This window comes from Aulonocara stuartgranti (assembly GCF_965226115.1).
Source record: "Aulonocara stuartgranti genome assembly, chromosome: 14".
NCBI classification, from domain to species: Eukaryota; Metazoa; Chordata; class Actinopteri; order Cichliformes; family Cichlidae; genus Aulonocara; species Aulonocara stuartgranti.
In genome coordinates, this window is record NC_138950.1 from 11,862,731 (window position 1) to 11,881,869 (window position 19,139).

The 19,139-nt window shown below is 41.4% G+C and overlaps 1 protein-coding gene across 18 annotated transcripts in view; it reads right to left on the reverse strand.

Annotated features, from left to right (window-relative positions):
- The window catches only part of synrg (synergin, gamma), a 42,400-nt gene that overhangs the window by 18,094 nt on the left and 5,167 nt on the right, over positions 1-19,139 (reverse strand). For 6 of the 18 annotated variants that reach the window (XM_082501931.1, XM_082501930.1, XM_082501918.1 and 3 more), the window contains exons 2-15: positions 18,878-18,918; positions 16,174-16,310; positions 15,597-15,724; positions 12,810-12,915; positions 12,595-12,706; positions 11,571-11,984; positions 9,534-9,812; positions 8,253-8,333; positions 7,935-8,131; positions 6,696-6,953; positions 6,486-6,622; positions 4,632-4,756; positions 4,186-4,248; positions 1,787-2,746 (exon numbers count right to left, since the gene is read on the reverse strand). In XM_082501931.1, coding sequence (XP_082358057.1) covers positions 1,787-2,746; positions 4,186-4,248; positions 4,632-4,756; positions 6,486-6,622; positions 6,696-6,953; positions 7,935-8,131; positions 8,253-8,333; positions 9,534-9,812; positions 11,571-11,984; positions 12,595-12,706; positions 12,810-12,915; positions 15,597-15,724; positions 16,174-16,310; positions 18,878-18,918 — 3,038 coding nt within the window. The remainder of the gene's footprint in view (positions 1-1,786; positions 2,747-4,185; positions 4,249-4,631; positions 4,757-6,485; positions 6,623-6,695; positions 6,954-7,934; positions 8,132-8,252; positions 8,334-9,533; positions 9,813-11,570; positions 11,985-12,594; positions 12,707-12,809; positions 12,916-15,596; positions 15,725-16,173; positions 16,311-18,877; positions 18,919-19,139) is intronic. The other 12 variants (XM_082501934.1, XM_082501932.1, XM_082501929.1 and 9 more) reach the window with 8 other exon arrangements.

Consider the following 19,139-nt stretch of genomic DNA (forward strand, 5'->3'; position numbering starts at 1 on the left):
GCTCGGACTGCTACACGTTAACGACAGGTTAGTCCCAGAGCTCTCCGAGAACAGCTGATAAATAAGGGTGAAATGAAACCGCCGTCACGGTAGCGTATAAGCTTCTCAGGAATGTATCGATGTTAAAGCGGGCAGGTCTTTACCCGATCAGCGGTTTCGCTGCAGCTCCATGGACTGGATTGTTTGCTCTCCGTGCGGAGGGGCCTGTTTGGGTTTAACCAAAATCTGACCACTGCACAGAAACTGAAATAAGGCAATGGGGATGTTTACATCTTTTTCTAGTCAAGGATAAAGTATCAGTTTCTTGGATGAAATAAGTTGACACATGTGATGATAATTAATGATATGTGACGAAATATTGGAAGCTGATTGCACGACTGTTGTCAGGTGGAGATTTGGTCAATTTGTACAAACTTCTCAAGCTTTGTCTGAGCTTTCAAATAAAAATGAAAGCTCCCTTAAAGTTGGCAAACGTTTGAATTAAAGAGCCTTCACCTGAGAACACATGCAACCCATCTCATGTTACACTGCAAGAATGGTTTGAAATGTTTTGCATGAAACACGACGCATGATGTGGAAGACGAGATGCCTGATGAATAAATGATGAGCAGTGAAGAGAGGGGGGAAAAAAGGACACGGACACTACCCGATTATTAACAGACACTAGATTGATTTCCCTTTTTATAAAAGGACGAGCTTTAGGTAAACTTTAACTCCACTTTCATGGATGTGAGGTAGGGGAGGAAAAAGCAGACACGCTATTATTTAGACATCTTACAATTAGACGTCCATTTGATCCAAAACATACTCCGTGGTTAATGTGAAAATACTGCAGGGTAATACAATAACTGACAGGCATAAAGAGACAAATGCATGCACTCACATTCAAGCCCTCACATCCACCTATAATATTTTTAATAGTGACAAATCACTGTTGCTCTATATGAAAATAGTCTCCAGTTTTTGCATGCAAAACGTCGTATTAATGGTAACATTTTATTTCAAGCGAATCAAAATTAAGTCATCTGCTGTGTTTTTTGCACACATCAGTTAAAAAGGTAAATGATGGCTTACGGATAACGCCTTTGGTAAGCTGCAGCCTATTGTTCGAAAACCTGTGATTTGAATAAACAAGAGGATAAACGCCCTCCTGTACTCATCTGTATTCAACTGCTCCGTCTCTTAGCATTGCCCAAAACAACACACACACACACACACACACACACACACACACACACACACACACACACACACGGTACACTGAAAGGAAGTGCGACATCCACCTGCCGCGGTGTGGACACATCAAACAGGAGGCTTATCCGAGTCGCGCAGGCAGCAGCTGGGGGACCTCGTCTGTGAACTATGACTGCCAGCACATCAAAACCAGGCACTCATCATTTGTAAATAAATAGAGATATGGGCCAGGACCTTCCTGTCATTACAATAACAATATACGGGAAGAGGAATGTGGAGATAAAAAAAACTAATGAGGAAGAAACTAAAGATTTAAATAAATAAATACTTAAATAAATAAGTAATAAATAAAGAGTATGATGAGATGAACGATGAAATGTAGAATGAAAGCTGTGATGCATCTAATTTGATATGTTACTCATGTTTGTGTTCAGCAATTGAGCAAGTTCAATTCAACAAGGACCTCATTATTTGCCCTTTGACCCCTTGTCTGGGGGAGGGGTCACTGAGAAGGAGAGGCTGGCTGGCCTTGAAAGCGATATTGTGTGTCACTGCACGGAGCCTCACCAGAGCAAACGCACAAGTTCCTCACCTGTAGCAGGGGGCTGGTGGGAAGAGAGACCCGGCAAATCCAGAGAGCTGTCTGACATCACGTGCTTCAGGTCTCCTCCCATGTCCGACAGCTTCATGTCCAGCTGCACTGACAGCGCGTCCTCAGAGTCGTCCTTTCCCACGCTGCTCCCGCCGATGGACGGGAGGTCGAGGGACTTTACAGATGCAGAGTCTTCCTTGGCCTGTTTGAACGCGGCCACCTTGTCACCCAGAGTCTTTTCAGAAGCACCGAGTGCTGTGCAGAACTTCGAGGACTGAAATTCGGCAAAGTCGTCGTTGTCGCTCTTGAGTGACGAGAAGGAGCCGGCGCCGCTCTCCTTGGTGTCATCGTAGGCGAGGCCTCCTTCCAGAGAAAGTTGTTTGAATATGTCGTATTTGTCAGAGCTCTGCTGAGACCGCTGCTGTGTGGAGGTTTCCCCTTGAACACCCGCGCTGCTCTCGCCTTTAGGCTCTCCACCAGAGCTGCCAAATGCCATGAAGTCTGCAAAGTCATCCTGAGGTGCTGAGGCAGCTCCTCCTGCGGCTGAAGCTTGAGTGGAGTCAGAAGAGGAGCCAAAGAGGGCAAAATCCCCAAACTCATCTGCCCCTCCTCCCGGAGGTTTTACTCCACCTGGCAGGAGGACAAGAGAGGGGGGCACAGACACAGAAGGGAATGTGCTGGGTTTTGTCTCAGTGGGGGCAGGAACAGAGGGCGCTATAGAAGAGAAAAGGTCCAGGTCAGCCATATTGAGAGGATTTTTGGGCTGAGAAAGAGACACTGCTGGCTGTTGCTGGGGAAGCTGCTGTAGTGACTGAGAGTTTGGAAAAGCAGAGGGGAAGGAAGGTTGAAAGAGCTTGGCTTGATCTGGAGGGTCTAGTGGAGAGACGCTGTCGGCTGTTTTAAAGTCTGTGAAGCCATCATCGACTGTGCCGACAGACTTGAAATCTGCAAATCCTTCTCCTGTAAACCAAAGAGAAGAATTTAAGATTAGTAAAAAAACAACAGAGAGATATAAAGGGGCCAAAAGGTCTCAGCTGCAACAGCTACCATTCAGTTATTTTACAATCCTAAAAGAGAGAGGAATGGTGCATTAGTTACTCCTTTGCTCCACTGGTGAACTTTGGGCTGCAGTGTGCAAAGAAGATCATACATCACTGCACAAAAAGCTCTCCATACACTATCACTCAAAAGTTTAGGGCTGGGTTTTTTTTTAAAGAAATGCACACTTCTTTTCATTAAATATATAATTAAAAAAAGTAATACTTCCTACATCATATAACTTTTAATGGAATTTCTACAAAATGAATCCTCAATCAACTTTACTTTACTAAAAACAAATGTGCTTTTCTTTCAAATGACCCCAAACTAATGAGAAACGGTGCATGTACATCGACACTACCACGCAAGGAACTGTTGATTATAGTCATTCTGCAAAAATTACCATCCAACACGTCATTTTTGTCTACAATATCCAATATCTTCCAGGGAAGTAGACGAGGCCAAATGGTTTCCAGTGTAATTTCTGTATTTTAGGTTTATATTTTATAGCATCAAATATCTTTAGGCAATGATAGTTTACACCGGAGTTTAGTGGCTGTGTTTATCACAGACTTTTATGCAAATGTCTGAAGTTTTCTGATGAGAGAGTCTGAACCTGACAGAAAATGCTATTTATGACAAAACAGCTTAGAAAAAGACAGATATGACTTGTTATCAGGAAACAATATTACATCTACAGAATCCTGATGAAGTTGTTAGCTAAAAGTAAAAAAGCTAGAACAAACTTATCATTTTCTGCAGATAACTGTGATGGGTATTTATAGCAGTGGGAAAACTTTTGCCTCTTTTTTACAAAAACCACACAGAAAAAAGTCAGAATAAATTCTCAAGTTTTCAGCAGTTGTTAATCCTGTGGAGTAACGTATGCATGCTGAAATAGAGAATCTGTTCACACCGCTGGTGTACGGTGGAAGAGCGATAACTAATGGGCTCATTAAGGAGATGGAGCCTGACAATGCCAAAGAAAGGTCACTGCAAAGCATGACTTACTGGAGTTGTAAGAGGTGTCCCCATCGGAAACTGTTCTAATGAAACAGGGATGGGAAACACAGTGGGTATCAACGCTGCAGGCTTGCAATACAAGACACAGTGTAAACATGGCTCTGTGGTAGTGTGGTGACCTGACAGCTTTGTCCAAGTTATAATACACAGTTTAATTAGAGAACATAAAAAGAAACCATTTGTTTCCTGGGGATGATGTGATGTTCATAAAGTTCATCTCTTAGTTCTCTACGTCACTGCCTAAAGAGGTCAAAAAGCAAGGATGTGCTAATATGTACATTAGGTGAACGTGTGTTGTTTTTTTTCCACAGAGAGATCGAGATGTGTGGGTCTCTTACCGACTGATTTCTTCTCCGCGGGTTGTTCGAGTTGTCTGAATACACTGTATTTGTCTCCAATATCTGGATCAGAGCAAATAAAGAAGAATTGGTAACTATAAAGAGCAATATGAAAGAAATTTACTCTCCCTGTATCGTTCAAGGGCCAAAACTTAGTTTGTGAACTGAACGTGTCCTTATGTAAGCTGCTTTAACCTTCAGGGATCAATTTCGTATTTTAGATGTAATAAAAGGGCTCGACATGATGAAACACCTGGAAATGTCATGTTATCACTTTCTGCTTTTAATGAATCCTTGCCAGTTATCTACACAGGAAGGAACGGAACGTGCTGTTCCCCATGCTGCTGTGATGATAATATTGTTTCCTTCTCTGACTGACTTTATGTTTTGGTCCCAGTATGTACCCCCAAGAGGACTAACACTATTACATGAGGTATCCAACGTACCTGAGGCAGGGGGTGTAGGCTCTGCAGGCTGATCCACAGACAGCTGCTTGAACACGGCGTACTTATCAGAAGATGTAACGGAGGCGGAGGAGGAACCAGACACTGGAGTCAGCAAGGCAGGCGTGCTGCAGGGACACAAAAGCGAATCGTCAGACATCATGATGGGCGAAGTTCAAAGGTAAAGTTTAATCCCTATAAGCTGCCTGAGCTGAACGTTTGCCCTGGGTTCACAATTTGGAGAGAAACAGCTTCTTTTTTTTTTCTTTTGTTACAAGCTCTTTGTGTCCTTTCATCCATTAAGGCCACTGAACAGGCAGAAGGTAGCTCTGCTTAGGAATAAAAATACACGCCCACTGTCTCACATCCAGCTCACCAACAAAAGTATTTATATCTTGTTTTACTAATTCGGACAAAATGTACTGGACTGCGTGTTAGCAGCACATGTTTAGAATGCCTCAAAGAACAAGCAGCTGATCCAAGCAGAGTGTAAATAAGTAATCCGTGGCCTGTTGTAACACTAGAGGAACATTACTTTTAAATAGCTCTGTTATATTAAAAAAATATAGTGATATACCAGTTTTTAAAAATTGCCAAATATTGGTACTGGTCTTAAAAATCCTATATTGATTTAGGTCTAAAAAAAGATTTTGATAATACTTCTTTTACTGTCTCTTAATATTCAGGCTATTCAGTAGCGAGATAGTTTTGTTTAGCGTGAGACGTGAACACCTTCCAGCCCCTTTGATACATGTTAATTACCACTTTATATTTAATTTAATTTAGAGGGTTTGTGCTGTCCTGCACCCACTGAAGACTCCAGGACGTTAACAGTCCAACCTGAGATGCATGATCAACCACTGAAACCCAAAACATATTTTTACACCTCAGTTTTTTGCACAGACTGGTTTATTTGCGAGCTTAAGAGCTGCTGCTGACAGACTTCAGTCAACTGATGAAAGAGCCAGTCCAAGAAAGTGGCTTCAGTCTTCTCAACACAACAGAAAACTAACCAGCATAATCCCAAAATGCCAAACTATTCCTGAAAGTGAAGGATGCTTTAATACAGGCCAAAAGCAAGAAATATGATGACCATTATGCCTGATCATATGCTAAAACAGACAAATCAGGGGCTTAGGGAAATTGTTAAACTCAGTGAATATTAGTTTCCTCAAAGCGCTTTTTCTGTAAGACATCCGACAGTAAGTTATGGATGCCAGTTCAGGCTGGCAGCCCAATATGAGCTGTTCAGCCTCTCATTTAATTAGAAAGCAATCTCAGTCTGCGGGGAATTCTTGTTACATTGATGAAACCGTCAGGACTGGATTTTTTCAGTTGCGAAATAGGAGAGAATCATAAAACGCCTATGCCACTTAGATTTCAGATACTTTAATTCTGCTTTCTCTTTGTCTTTCAGTGGATAATTGCCTTTCAGCTTCCTCTCACTGAAGGCACGGTTGCTCCAGAAAGGCTCGGAAAGAAGTAATATAAAGAAACGAGCTTATCTACTGTCCACTGAAATGAATTCATTAGTAGATGACCCAAACTCATTCCTATTCAGAGGAGGTTATTACAAGATATTGAAACAGTGCCTCTGACTGTAAGACAGACAATGAGAAGTACAAATATTATGCAGGATGAGTCAGCTATAAATAATCATCTAGGGCTGAATATTTGATGCTCATCTCTGCAAATATTTACAGCACAGAGAGCAAAAGGAGAGAGAGCTAGAATAAGAAATACCCAATCTTATTTAATGTAGCTTATAATTAGGGTCACATAAGCTCTTAAAATGCTCCTAATTATACAAGCCTGGAAAAAAAGGCAGACTCACTGTCTTCATCAACAAGCCTGTACCTGTTTTGGTGCTGTGGTGCAATGGTAGTAGGGAAGCTTCCTCCCGATTCCCCCTGAAAGTCAGAGAAAGCTTGGTCTCCTCCTGCCTTTGGAGCTTCCTGGAAGTCCTGGAAGTCATCGTCATCGGCTTTGGTTCCCTACGCAAACATCATGTTGGAGAGTGAAGTGAGTGAGGTGATCGACAGCAGGAAAATAAGAAACTGAGCATACCTGTGATACCTGTGCTGGAGGGAAACTGGCAATGAAATTTGTGTTTGTGGGTGGCTGAGCCGGTGCTGCCGGTGTCATAGGCATGACTGGTGGCGGGGCTGCTGTGGGCATGGCCATGGAGACCGGGGGCTGGGTCATCATGGGCTGCTGGTGCTGAGGCATGACAGGGGCCATGGCCATAGCCAGAGCCGGCAGGTTCGGCACGGGAGGAGAAGGAAATTGGCCGAGGATTTCCACGTTCATTGCCGGGAGGCCACTCTGAAAGTAAGGACACGACAAACAATATTCAAGTGAAGCAGGTCCCCCTGAGCTCAGCTGTTGTGCAAAAGCATATTAAAACATGATGAAATCTTTGTCCTGCAGCTGCAAATATAATCAAAGCAGTCTTCAACAAACGCTTTGTGTGCAATGTTTGTCAAAGCAGTGATGCCCAGCGTTTTTGGAATCTACCTTAACTTTCTAAAAAATGGAGTTATGTATCTGTGACTGCAAAAAAGCCTCAGGTTGAAAGCCACAGATAAGGTGAAGAAGTGAGTGAGAGTAACGGAGTCAGTTTGAGTCTTTCCATGAGGACTGTTGACAATGACAAATACAAAACAAAGCCTGTAAGATGTTTCAAAGTTTCATTTGGCTGCATTTTTTTCTTTCTTTGGGGGGGGGGGGGGGGGGTTAATGCGTTAAATCACGAAAGGTATCAGGGCACACGGATCATTGTGAACCTATATAATTTAAAGCCCTTCTGTATTCACTGAACGTGGCCAAGGACTAACGTTTATATATAAATTATTCAACACAATCCTTTTGAACAGATGTCACCAGCAGACTCAAACTTTCTTCCACCTCACAAGAGAATGCACCTTGTTTTGCTTGTGTTTTAAGCTTCTTGAAGATTTACATCACCAAAGGTGTCTTATTATTCCTCGCATGGAAGCGGAGGCATGCAGTGTTTCGTGAGCTGCCTGAAGATTTGCATCCTCCCAGGGGTGGTGGTGACAGGCCCGGGCTGAGAGTGATAAGAAGCCTCCTGCCAAACTTGGTTGATGGGGACTCAGCCATATATTGGACTTATAACGCTTCACAGGCCGCGGGCTGAGTCACAGCACCGCTTCTTTTCTCTCCGTTTTGAACTAAGCCCAGCTAATTTCAGTGAGGAGTTTATGGCGAGGCTCTGCGGAAGCTGTGGGAGATGATTAGTGGAGTTGTTCTAAGTGGATAATTTGTTTTGACTTCAGTGATTACCTGCGCCACCCCAATTAGTGCAAGTACAGTGTAAAGTTCCTCCTTGGTCAGCATGCCAGGTGTTGTGCGGTTGGCTGATGCCCAGATTTGCCCGAGTGCTTCCCTGGGAAGACCTGATGACATTAATATCGGGTAGAGTTTGGCTGTGTCTATCCCTGCCGGAGTCATGGTGATTTCAAGAACCTTCTTGAACATTTCTGGGAAAAGAAAAACAAAACATTTTTGCAATTCGTGTCATTTCTTTCCGCAAAACACACAGCGATGTTGAATATCGTCGTCTGAACATTAAACTGGATGTTTTTGAGAGTAAACGTTTACCTGGGACGAGGCTGTCGTTGTAAACCCAGGCGGGCAGCATGGTCTGAATGTGCTCTTGTTGTGGATACACACCAACACCTGCTGTCAGAAGCACAAGCACACATATACATACACACACACACAGACACACAATTAGCTGTTGAAGCAAAAGTCTTGTCCAGGCTTACGATCTGCCAAGTCTCTTGGCAGCTGAGCCCTGCTCATATCGAACTCGACAAAATTATACACCTGATGTCTGGAAGGCTCGGTGCAGATGTAACGCTCCCCTGCACTGAATCACAAACGCCCTGCCACATCAGACATCTATAAATCAGTCTGTGAGTCATTTCCAGCTTCAAGGAGAGAGGAGAGAGGCAATTGCCTTGTAAGAAAAACTAACTAAAAATATAATTTAACTGCTGACATTGACCTAAATTATTCTTTTCTAGAAAACAGACAACCAGACATTTCAGTAAACTGCTATGGCTCATTTCGAGTCCCTGACACTGTCTGCAAGGCAGGTGTTTACTCAGACACCCACTTTGCACATAATACTTCCATCAGTCTTGAGCAGTTAAATGAATCTTATTACAAATCTCCCCTGGTCCCCGTGATGAGCCGCAATATTTCCCCTGATGACGCGGAGGACACGGACACAGACAAACAAATAACAGCACAAAGGAGTAGCAGAGTAGCATGCACAATCAGCCTTGGATTATGTTGGGCCCCAGTGGCACCTGCCAATCCATGCGCATCCCTGTTAAACCAAAGCAGTCAGCATGCGCCAGAGGTCGTTCTCTGAGAGGGTGTTACACAGTGAGTGAACAGACGGCGGCTTATTTAGTCAGCAGGTATCACCCAAGGACCTTGACAGACACAGTCCATTTCCACAGTCTGTGCAGGGAGCAGTGACATAAGAGAGCCCCGCTAACAAGACAGAGGTATAAAGCAGGAAGAAATAGGAGCAGAGATTTAGGAGACGATGGAGAGACACAAGGAAGGGCACCTCAAAGACATCGTCACCTCAGCAGCGAAGAAAACATCAACTTGATTTCATTTAACAGCACGCAGGCTACAACAGTAGGATGCCCAGTCCAGGATCTAGCATAAATCAATTATAACCCAAAGAGATAGAGGAGATTAAACTGCCAGAAGAGGGATACAATTATTTTGTCAGGGTTAGAAAGAATGAAAATATTTCTCAAGGACAGAAAGAGAACTACCACCCTGATTGTTTGTTAATGCTGCAAAGCAAGAGAGAAGCAGCAGCTATGAAGTCCAGTGAACGGGTACTTCTCTCACCACTGTCACTACTGGTTTGAGGAGATGTGCCAGCAGCTGATGGGGGGAGTTTGGGCGCTGGTACCGGGGCCTCTGGTGGCTTTTCTGTGACGAAGACAGAGCTCAAGTCCTCGGTGGCCGCGGCCCAGTTCCTCGCTTTAGTACTGGGCTGAAACTGGGCTGAAACTTTAGCTCTAGGAGTCATTTCAGCCAAACTCTGCTTGGACTTAAAGCTAACCTGCGCAGTCTTATCAGCTGTGAGATCACAGGAGGAGAACAGCTTCTCTTCCAGGGATGGGCCTAGAGGGGTGGATGAGGAACAAGCTTCTTTAACACATACTAGCAACAATGCACACTTAACGCATCTATTTATAGGCTCAATTTGCAAATGAAATTAGGGATACTTTAGTAGATTTATGTTATAACTTAAAGATTTGTGTTTGAGATCTGATATGCAAGATAAGACTGAAGCAGTCAGTAGCAGTTATAAAAGGTTGCTAATCATGGTTCAGGCGTCTTGTAGCATTATTGTGCTCCTTTCCTGTAGCTGTTTTCAAACATGAACAGCTGACAATTTTGGAATACTTTCCACAGTTTTCCTTTTCTGCATGTAGCATACGGCAGGAAATAGTCCACCTCAAAAGCATTCGCACTACTAAACCACTACTGTGCTTTAGGTATGGGAGCCGTTGGGTAGATCATGCAGGTGGCAGGACACATAACTACTGAACAGGCATTAACTGAACTTAACTATTTGCAACCCAGTGCAATCCAACATCAACTAACTAATATCTGGGCCAACTTTGTTTGTCAATGTGTTCTCACATGCACACTCAGAATGGGTATGATGAATGCATGCATGCACACATGATTCCCTACTGCACTTATAACAAGCTGCAGTAACATGCCAAAATGTGCAGCAATACACCAACAAAGGCAGGGGAAAACATGCCTGCACAATTTTGAATACTGATTTTAACATTTAAATTCAATTAGTCTTTGCAAATGTTTTAGAAAGCAGGAATTCAATCAGCATGTCTTCTAAGAATTAAGGACAGTTTCTGGTGACTAAGACTGAACAGAAATGTAACTTTTGTTCCTCTAGAGAACTCCACAGGGCTTCTTTAAGAAGCTTTAAGGAGATTTGCCCAAAAACCACACAAAATCCCACATACAAAAGCACACTAACAAATTCAGTGACAGATCTTTTTCTTGAGCTGATAACAGCAGGCACTTTAACCATTATTACCCAAAGTACAGCCTTTCTCAAGGGGTACCAATATATTCTTCTTTTTAACCAAACCTTTCTTTAGAAATTGCGTAAGAAGCCAAGTATCAGATATTATTTAGTGTTATTTGTTGGAAATAAGATTAAAAAAAGCAAATGAGATCATTTGTAAACAGCCCCCTAAACAGAAATGTTACCTGACTGAATTTCAACAAAGACACTGCAAGGTAAATTCCTCAGGTCTCTTAATATCAGAGGCAATCTATCCATCAGCCATCTAATCTGCTTATTCCAGATGCTAAACAATTAGGTCAGAGATGTCTCAGAGAATCAAGGATGACACTGGACGGAGGGTTGCTGAATTGCTCTGGACAGAAGGTGATCTCTGCACCCTGTCATTCACAGTCTGAGACTGAAAGCTGTCACAGAGCAGCTGCTCATCCCAGAGATTACAGGGCAAATGACAAATGACATGACAGTCCTCTACCAGTGCACAAATCATAAATTCACTATCAAAAGGAAACGCAACTACTGCATGGGGAAAAACCTACTGAGAAACAGTCATTTTCAACAGTATTCCTTATTTATTATGCATCCTTGTTTACCCTTTAGTGTTGAGTACTGAGGTCATCTGCTGGTCTAGCTAGATGCATGCTCTCACACATTAATGCAGGTCAAAACGAACCCATCATCCAGGGTTACCAGTAAAAGCATTCAGCATCAGTGATAAAAGAATCACTAATGTAAAAAATTCCTCCAAACTAGGTGGAAAAAAGGGCAAATTAGAGGGATGGGAGGGGGAGGTGTGAACAAAGCAAGAGAAGAGTTACCTTGAAATGCAGACTGGGTGCTGGTGCTGACAGCAGAGTGTTGGGTGTCAGTGTGAATGGACACAGAAGAGGGGAGGGATTGTGAGGGTGGAAAAGTCGATTGGACTTGCGACTGAGAGGAGAGGTGGAAGTTGGCAGAAGGGAAAGTGTTTACAGGTCCCTGAACAAAGTCACTAAACTCGTCATCGTCCTCAGAGAAACCTATGTTGGGGGCAGAGGATGAAGGCTGGGCCTGAGAGGAGAACCCAAAGCTGGAGGGAGTGGTGGTGAAGGAGGAAGAGGATGAGGAGGGGGGCAAAGGGAACGACGTGGGGGTATCGACGGGGCCCTGAAAGTCACTAAAGTCATCATTATCCTCAGACATAGCTGGGGGAAGGGAGGGAGCAGTGACAGACGGGTGTGATGGCGATGAGTCTGCAAAAATGAAGAAATAATGATGATGGCACAGCACATGACAAACACACTACAATGGAAGATGATTTCGGAGCTGCACAGTGCAAGAGTGAGATAATGACTTTTTGTGCAAGAGCAGAAATTGTAGATCTGCAAACTGAAGAACACTTAACTTATATTCAGATTTACTACATGTCGTTTAGATGGATTTCTGATAATTCACTTTCAAAACCGCAACATTTGTACAGATTCCAACAGCTGAAGCAGAAGTCTGCACCCAGGAGAAACTGATAAATCTATAAGGAGCCTTGAGATGATTGATGCAGGTTATAGTATTACAGAAATGAAACTTATACTCAAAAGTGTCCTTGAACAGATCTCAAACTGGCAACATGGAGCAGCAAGTTAATACTGCTAGGTTTCATAGTTTAGAAAGGTCGGGAAGCACTGCACAAGATGCGGTGTATTTGTTAAATGCATCTCCAAAATTTCCTCAAATACACAGGGGTGAGTTAAGTAAAGAATATTATACAGTGGTCTGGTGAACCAGCAATCACTCAGTTATTATAAGGTTTTTTTTAAAGCAAGAAGCTTTAGCAGAAAACACTTTTAACTCCAAGTGCTAAGGTACCTGGCTTCTGGGTCTGAGATGATGGAGTGGGGTGCATCTTTGCATCTCTGCTGAAACCGTCCAGGTTGCCTTTGATTGCCTCCAAGGCGTCATCGCGGCTCTTCTCCCCCGTCTGAGCGCAGCACAATTGGGTATCGAGAGTCCAGAGGGTCAGTAAAACGAGCAGTGGACATGCCAGGAAAAACAAGCAGAACGAGATGTGGAGAGAGGCTCACCTTGGGTTTGACACTGCTGAGCAGCCTCAGCTTCTGTTTCTGCTCCTCAAATTGTCTTCTTTTCCTGTCTTCCTCCAGCATTTTCTGCTGCTGCTCCAGACGTTTTCTAAAGGGCAAGAAGAGTACAGCATAATACATATGACTCTTAAGAAGGATGAGCGCAAAGGAAGCTTGTTAAAACGGCAGCTGAAGGTTCGTGTTGTCTGATGGAAGTTTGTAAAAACATTTCAACATTTCTCAGTTCATTCGGTTCATTCTGCGGTTTACTTATCTTATTATAGCTAGACTTACATTTTATCACTTTAACCATTTTACATATAAACTTGTGGATTAAGTATTTCTCTGCATTTTTGCCTGAGAGGAGAAAGAAGGGAAACGCAAATCCAAACCTATAATTACAAATTTATGCTCTTAAAAAAATAGCACAAATAATATTTAAATTCCTAAGCAACGGCCTTGAAGTAAAGCCGAAACTCTTCACTTTATACACTTTAATCGTCTCTTGAGTTATTGCGATGGTGTACAGAGGCAAAATTGTGAAAACTGTGTCATTTTTATATTTTAGTATTGAGATACAATGGGCAGATTTAACTGACAGAAAATGATGAAAATAAAACAACTTACTAAAAAAGAGAAGGAGGATCTATAAAAAAATAATAATGATTTATTTATGTTAATGGAGAAGAGGACCAGAAAGCTATCAGATCAGGGGTCAGCTAAGAGCAGCAGCCCTGGTGCTTAAACTGATTCAGTGTGTTAGTTTTTGTTCTGGAAAATAATCTTAAAAGGATCAAAATCCACAAGACACATTAGCCGTGTGGTCTGTGAGGCTGTACTTGGACACAGTGCTCCATTAAGATAAGCAATAAAGGCCAACCTGACATATTGCACGTTTTTTCCTGACAACAAAAATGAGATCAATGTTGCTGTGATTTGGCGCTACATACAGTCGTGTGAAAAAGTCCTTGCCCCCCTTCCTGAATTCCAAATTTTTGTCTTAAATCTTTCAGATTATCAAACAAATTTAAATATTCGATAAAGATCACGCAAGTAAACATAAAATGCAGCTTCTAAATGAAGGTGTTTATTATTAAGGGGAAAACAACCAAACCCTACAGCTCTGTCAGAAAAAGTGACTGCCACTGCCTTGTTAAATCATGAATTAACTGTGATAAGCTCTCTTATCCGATGCTGTGGCTTGACCTTAAAAAGGCGGTTCATGCTTGAAAACCCTCCAATGGGGCTGAATTACAGCAAGTCTGCAAAGATGAGTGGGTCAAAATTCTTTCACAGGGCTGTAAAAGACTCACTGCCAGTTATCGCAAATGCTTGATTGCAGTTGTTGCTATTAACGCTGGCCCAACCAGTTATAAGGTTTAGGGGGTAATAATTTTTTCACACATGGCCATGGAGGTCTGGATTTTTTCTCCCTTTAATAATAAACACCTTCATTTAGAGACTGCATTTTGTGTTTACGTGCATGATCTTTATATTTCAATTTGTTTGATGATCTGAAACATTTAGGTATCCAAAAAAAAAAAAAAAAAAAGGACATCAGAAAGGGAGCAACCACTTTTTGACACGACTATAAATAAAATTGAATTGAAAATGAATTTATTTGAATGTATAAAGATGAAGCCAACATGCTGATTTTTATTTGGTATTAACATGTTAATATCCTGTATTGTGTATTTATTTTAGTGAGACAAGATTATTTGCATGTTTGACTGCTGCTCCCCCCCGGTTGCCCCCCTCCTCTCTCTACTACTCTCTTGCTTCATATTCTTCTTCTCCTTCACACACTCACATGCACTAATTAGCACTACATACAGTACAGCTGAGGCAGCTGGGAATGTCATCAGCTTTACAGGTGTTTGGACAAATTTAAACTGTGCCCTGATGGCCTTTAATGCAAAGTTCATCAACTGATTACAAGTCATCATGACGGGTACATGAATCTGTGAACCAAATGTCATGGCAGTCCAACCAAGAGTTTTTGTGACATTTCATTTAAAACCACAAATGTCAACGGGACCATCTAGGTTATTAGGACTCATCCACTGAGGACCAACAGTGACCGCACAATCTACAGTTTGGGGCTAAAATAGTATTTGTGAGACATAAAACAAGGATTCACTTGGTTCCTTTAAATGTAACGTGCAGACATCGCATTTGAAGATGCATCAATCTCTCAAGTGTACAGTCACACAAATCTAAACATTTAGAAATCCAAAAATAAATAAGTAAATTAAAGTGCAGGGAAAAGTGTGGTTTCTTTTGCAGTGCTCAAAGAAGCATTTAGACACTTTACTCCAGTAAAATAAGCAACAACACATGATTAAAACCCAACCCAGTATCCATATTCTTTAAGATGTTTGGAGTGCTGCTGTGCTGTGAGAAGATGTGGAAGAAGTCCATTTTTCAAGAGCTTTAAAAATCACCTAACTTTATGTTGTCAGCTTTGTGATAATGAATTTTCCAGCTAATCCAAGAGGCTTTACAGGGTTAGTGGGTTAGGGTTTGGGGGATTATACGTCCTAAAAAGTAGCAGAATGCTCTCAGATGGTAAACTCAGATCTTTCAGTGTATTTGGGGGAAAAATTACCTAATTTGGACACTAAGGCTCTATTAAAAAGTATAAGAAGTAACCAGAAACTGAAGTTGACAGAAAATTTGAATGTGTTAAAGGGAAGTTTATTTTCCACTGCACTGTTTTTTAAGCTAGCTGCTTACTTAAACTTGATCTACACAAAGAGGAATTATAATGGAGGTGTAAAGATGACTTACTGGTGCTCTTCAGCCATCTGTTTCTGCATGTCAGCCGTGTACTGGGGTCCTGCTGGTCTCATACCCATAAACTGTGGCTGACCCAAGAACTGCATCCCAGGGGTCTGCATCCCAATCGCCATTCCACCCTGTTAGACCCCCACCCCCCCCCAAAAAACATGCAACAAACTATTTAGCATTCCTGCTCCGCTCGTGTGATTATCAAATGCTTTAACCAAGGGAAAGCAAAATGTTAATGGATTAAAGTCTTGTTAAACATCACCAGGCAACAATAAATTCCTGTTAATGTGCTGGTGTTTAAAACTGTTTGTGGAGAGATTAACATGGAAGCAAATGAGTTCAAGAGGAGCTGTAAAGCCAGCCTTCCACATGAGTGAAATCAGTTAAATCAATACAGCAGTGTTTCACTACTATGTATGCACCAAATGCAGCCAAATTAGCAAGTTCACTCAAAATACTACAAGAGAATAAATAAATACATAAATAAATCCTCAGGGAAATATTAATTTGACCCCCGCCTCCCAAAAAACATATGCAAACACAGAACCAAGCACAACATATAAGAAATAGCGCTGACCTGCATAGGGATGGCACCTGGGGGCATCTGGCCTCCAAAGTTCATTCCCATCATGCCCTGCATGTTAGGCTGCATGACAGGAACCATGGGGAAGCCCTGCTGTTGCTGCTGCTGCTGTTGCTGCATGGGTACCATGCCTGCAGAAACACACAAACTCTGTTATCACATACTGTAGACATGGTTAAAATATTCTATATGTAACATGTTTATCATGCTTTGCTGAATTTATTGAGTTTCTTTTACTCTCTTTTATTGTATTACATTCAAATTTTTACATTGCATTTTTTCCTGGTACCATACTGAGATGCAGTTTCCATTGTTACTGTTTTGTATTTATTTTAATGGTTTTATTAACTGATAGCCTTGATTCTTACTCAGTGCGATTCATGTGAAGTTGATTTGGCTACTTTTTTTTGATTCACGGGTCTTGTAAAATCAATTTTTACAAGCCTTCTAGTAGTTTTTCTTCATATTACTCTCTTGCCAACAGAGAATCTTCACCAGCTGATTGCACTGACAGTTTTACTGCCTGGAGCAAGGCCTGTAAGACCGGAGAAGCTACATAGAAAACAGTAGATTTGGAGGTCTTCCCGCAATCATCATGGGGAATGTGAGGCGTCCGCAAAATAATATGGAGTCTGATTTATCGAGCTGTTCTTTTTTTTTTTTTTTTTTTTTATCTGAGCTCCTTATTTAGTGTAATTTTTTTAATAATACAAATGAGTGCTTGGATTTATTGGCTGCTGAAACACGGTAACTTCCCAACTTTTGGTATAAATGAAGTTCTTTGTTTCTTTATAATAATTTATTACAAGTTTAATAAGTTAATCTGTTTTTTCCTATTAATTTTTTCTTCCCGTTTTACATTCAGTTTTTACAGGGGATTCTTCTGTGTTTTTAAAAATGTACTTTTTGAGCTTCCATTTAACTGAGCACCTTTCCTTTGTGTAAATTTTTCCTTATTGAGCTCATTTTGGTCATGTTTTATTTTATTAAGCTACACTGTTATAGGCTGCGTTTAAAGTTTTTACAGCTATAATGAAGAATTTACAAACTATTGGGAGAAATAAAATGTATTTACTTACTTATCTTAGTTTAAGTTATCAAGAAAAAGAGAAAACAAAAGCCTCCAGAGGCTGGTCATAATTCAGTATTGCAAATCCATTACCATTTCTTCCGACAGCTGGAAAAAGACACAGGCTTTGCAACAGCCAAATCTGTTTCTCTGGTGACTACTGTGACAACTTGGAGCAAAACAAGAGGATTGGGGGAAGAAAAATTGGAAAAGTGTGTGTTTATTTTTTAACCAGAGCTGAGCAGCCAGCTCCGACTGGAGCCTGCAGATGATTCACCGTGTTAGGGCTCAACTGGGCTGTGTAAATGGCTTGTCTGGGAGACTGTGCACATTCTAATTTGTTGGACTAAAATGACATTGCTAACAGGAGCATATAATGACCCCTAAGAGACGCTCGTCCCACCAGTGCATGCGTGGTTTATCTGGAGGCGTTACTGCAAAGCCAACAGTCTGAGTAGGATGAGCAGCCACAGCTAAATGATGGCACATCTGAGACCTGCGTTGCTCAGTGCTGAGCATTGTAACAAAGATATGAGCTGCAATGTGCCGAATCCTCACTGATCCTCATATGCCCAAGAACTGCAAGGACCAATAACTAAAAGGAAAGGACGAAAACAATCAAAGTTAACGTCAAAGGCCAACCTATCTCCCCTACTAGGCTGTCCTCCCATGTTCCTTTTAGCTCTAAAGAGGGGCATGCTTGCAGCATGTTCCTCATCATTCCTCTTATTTCATTTTGCATTTTGGTTTATTTTTCTCTCCCAACCCAGATTTGGCTTCACCCTCTTCCCCAAATGAAAGCTGAAGGCTTGATGTTTGATACAGGGGAGCAAATCAAGCGCACAAAGTTCAATCAACAGAGCAAGCACTCGATTAAAGCAACAATCATAATCACAACTATTATGGTCAATACTGTAGTTTAAACATTAATTTACTGAACTTAAAAACATGTTGGGAGGAGATTTATGTTCTAAAATGTGTCATAGTGCTGAAAGTGGACCAGGTGACAGACCCTGAGCAATCCAGGGTTTCTCTTCATCTCTTTTCATGTATGGATCTTGGTAAAGAGAAGCTCTGTTTTAGTCAACTAAGCAAAAACTACAAACTGTAAAGGAACAGAGTGCGTTTGAATTATAGCACAATAAAAAAAAAACAAAGAGCTCTACAGAGAAAGTAGATGAAATTATTTTGTAATCATAACTTAAATTTAAGTTTAATCCAGTTCCTAGCCTTTTTCAGAAGAGTACAAGGCTGCCAAAGAAGGTGACACTGAAGAGGAGATGAGCCAAACTTTTTAAAGTTATTTACAGAGCCGAGAAACTTTTGATCACATCTTGTGTGACTGATTACATCGAGGGAAGAATGACACTTATTGTGCTAATACTTGTTAGAAAATCAGTATTTCAATATCCCTTTATTTAAAATGAAGATTTCTAGTAACATTTGTCAAAATAAACAACGTTTACATTCTAAAGTGCAATATCCTGACAGTTTGCTTCAAAAAGCAATATTCTATGATCCCATTCAAATTCACACAAAACACATTTGTGTGCCATCTCCATAGCTGAATATATTTACACAAACAGTTTGGAGGGAAAGAGCGGTAATATTCACTGCGAAATGACTCACCTTGCGGCGGTCCCAAGCCTCCTCCAACAGGATACATAAAACTAAAGAAATAAAGAAGAAAAACACAGATTATGAGATTCAAACTGAGGCTGAAGTTAAAAACAGCCTTCATTTATGTGGCCTTTTTATTCCCCGGTCCCCTGCTGAACATTTATAGCAGCAGATGACTCGTTGTCACTTAGCTGCAACAATACCATTTAAAATCAACAGCCGTTATAATAACACAACTGACGTGGAAGAGATAAGTGAAATTAGATGTGAC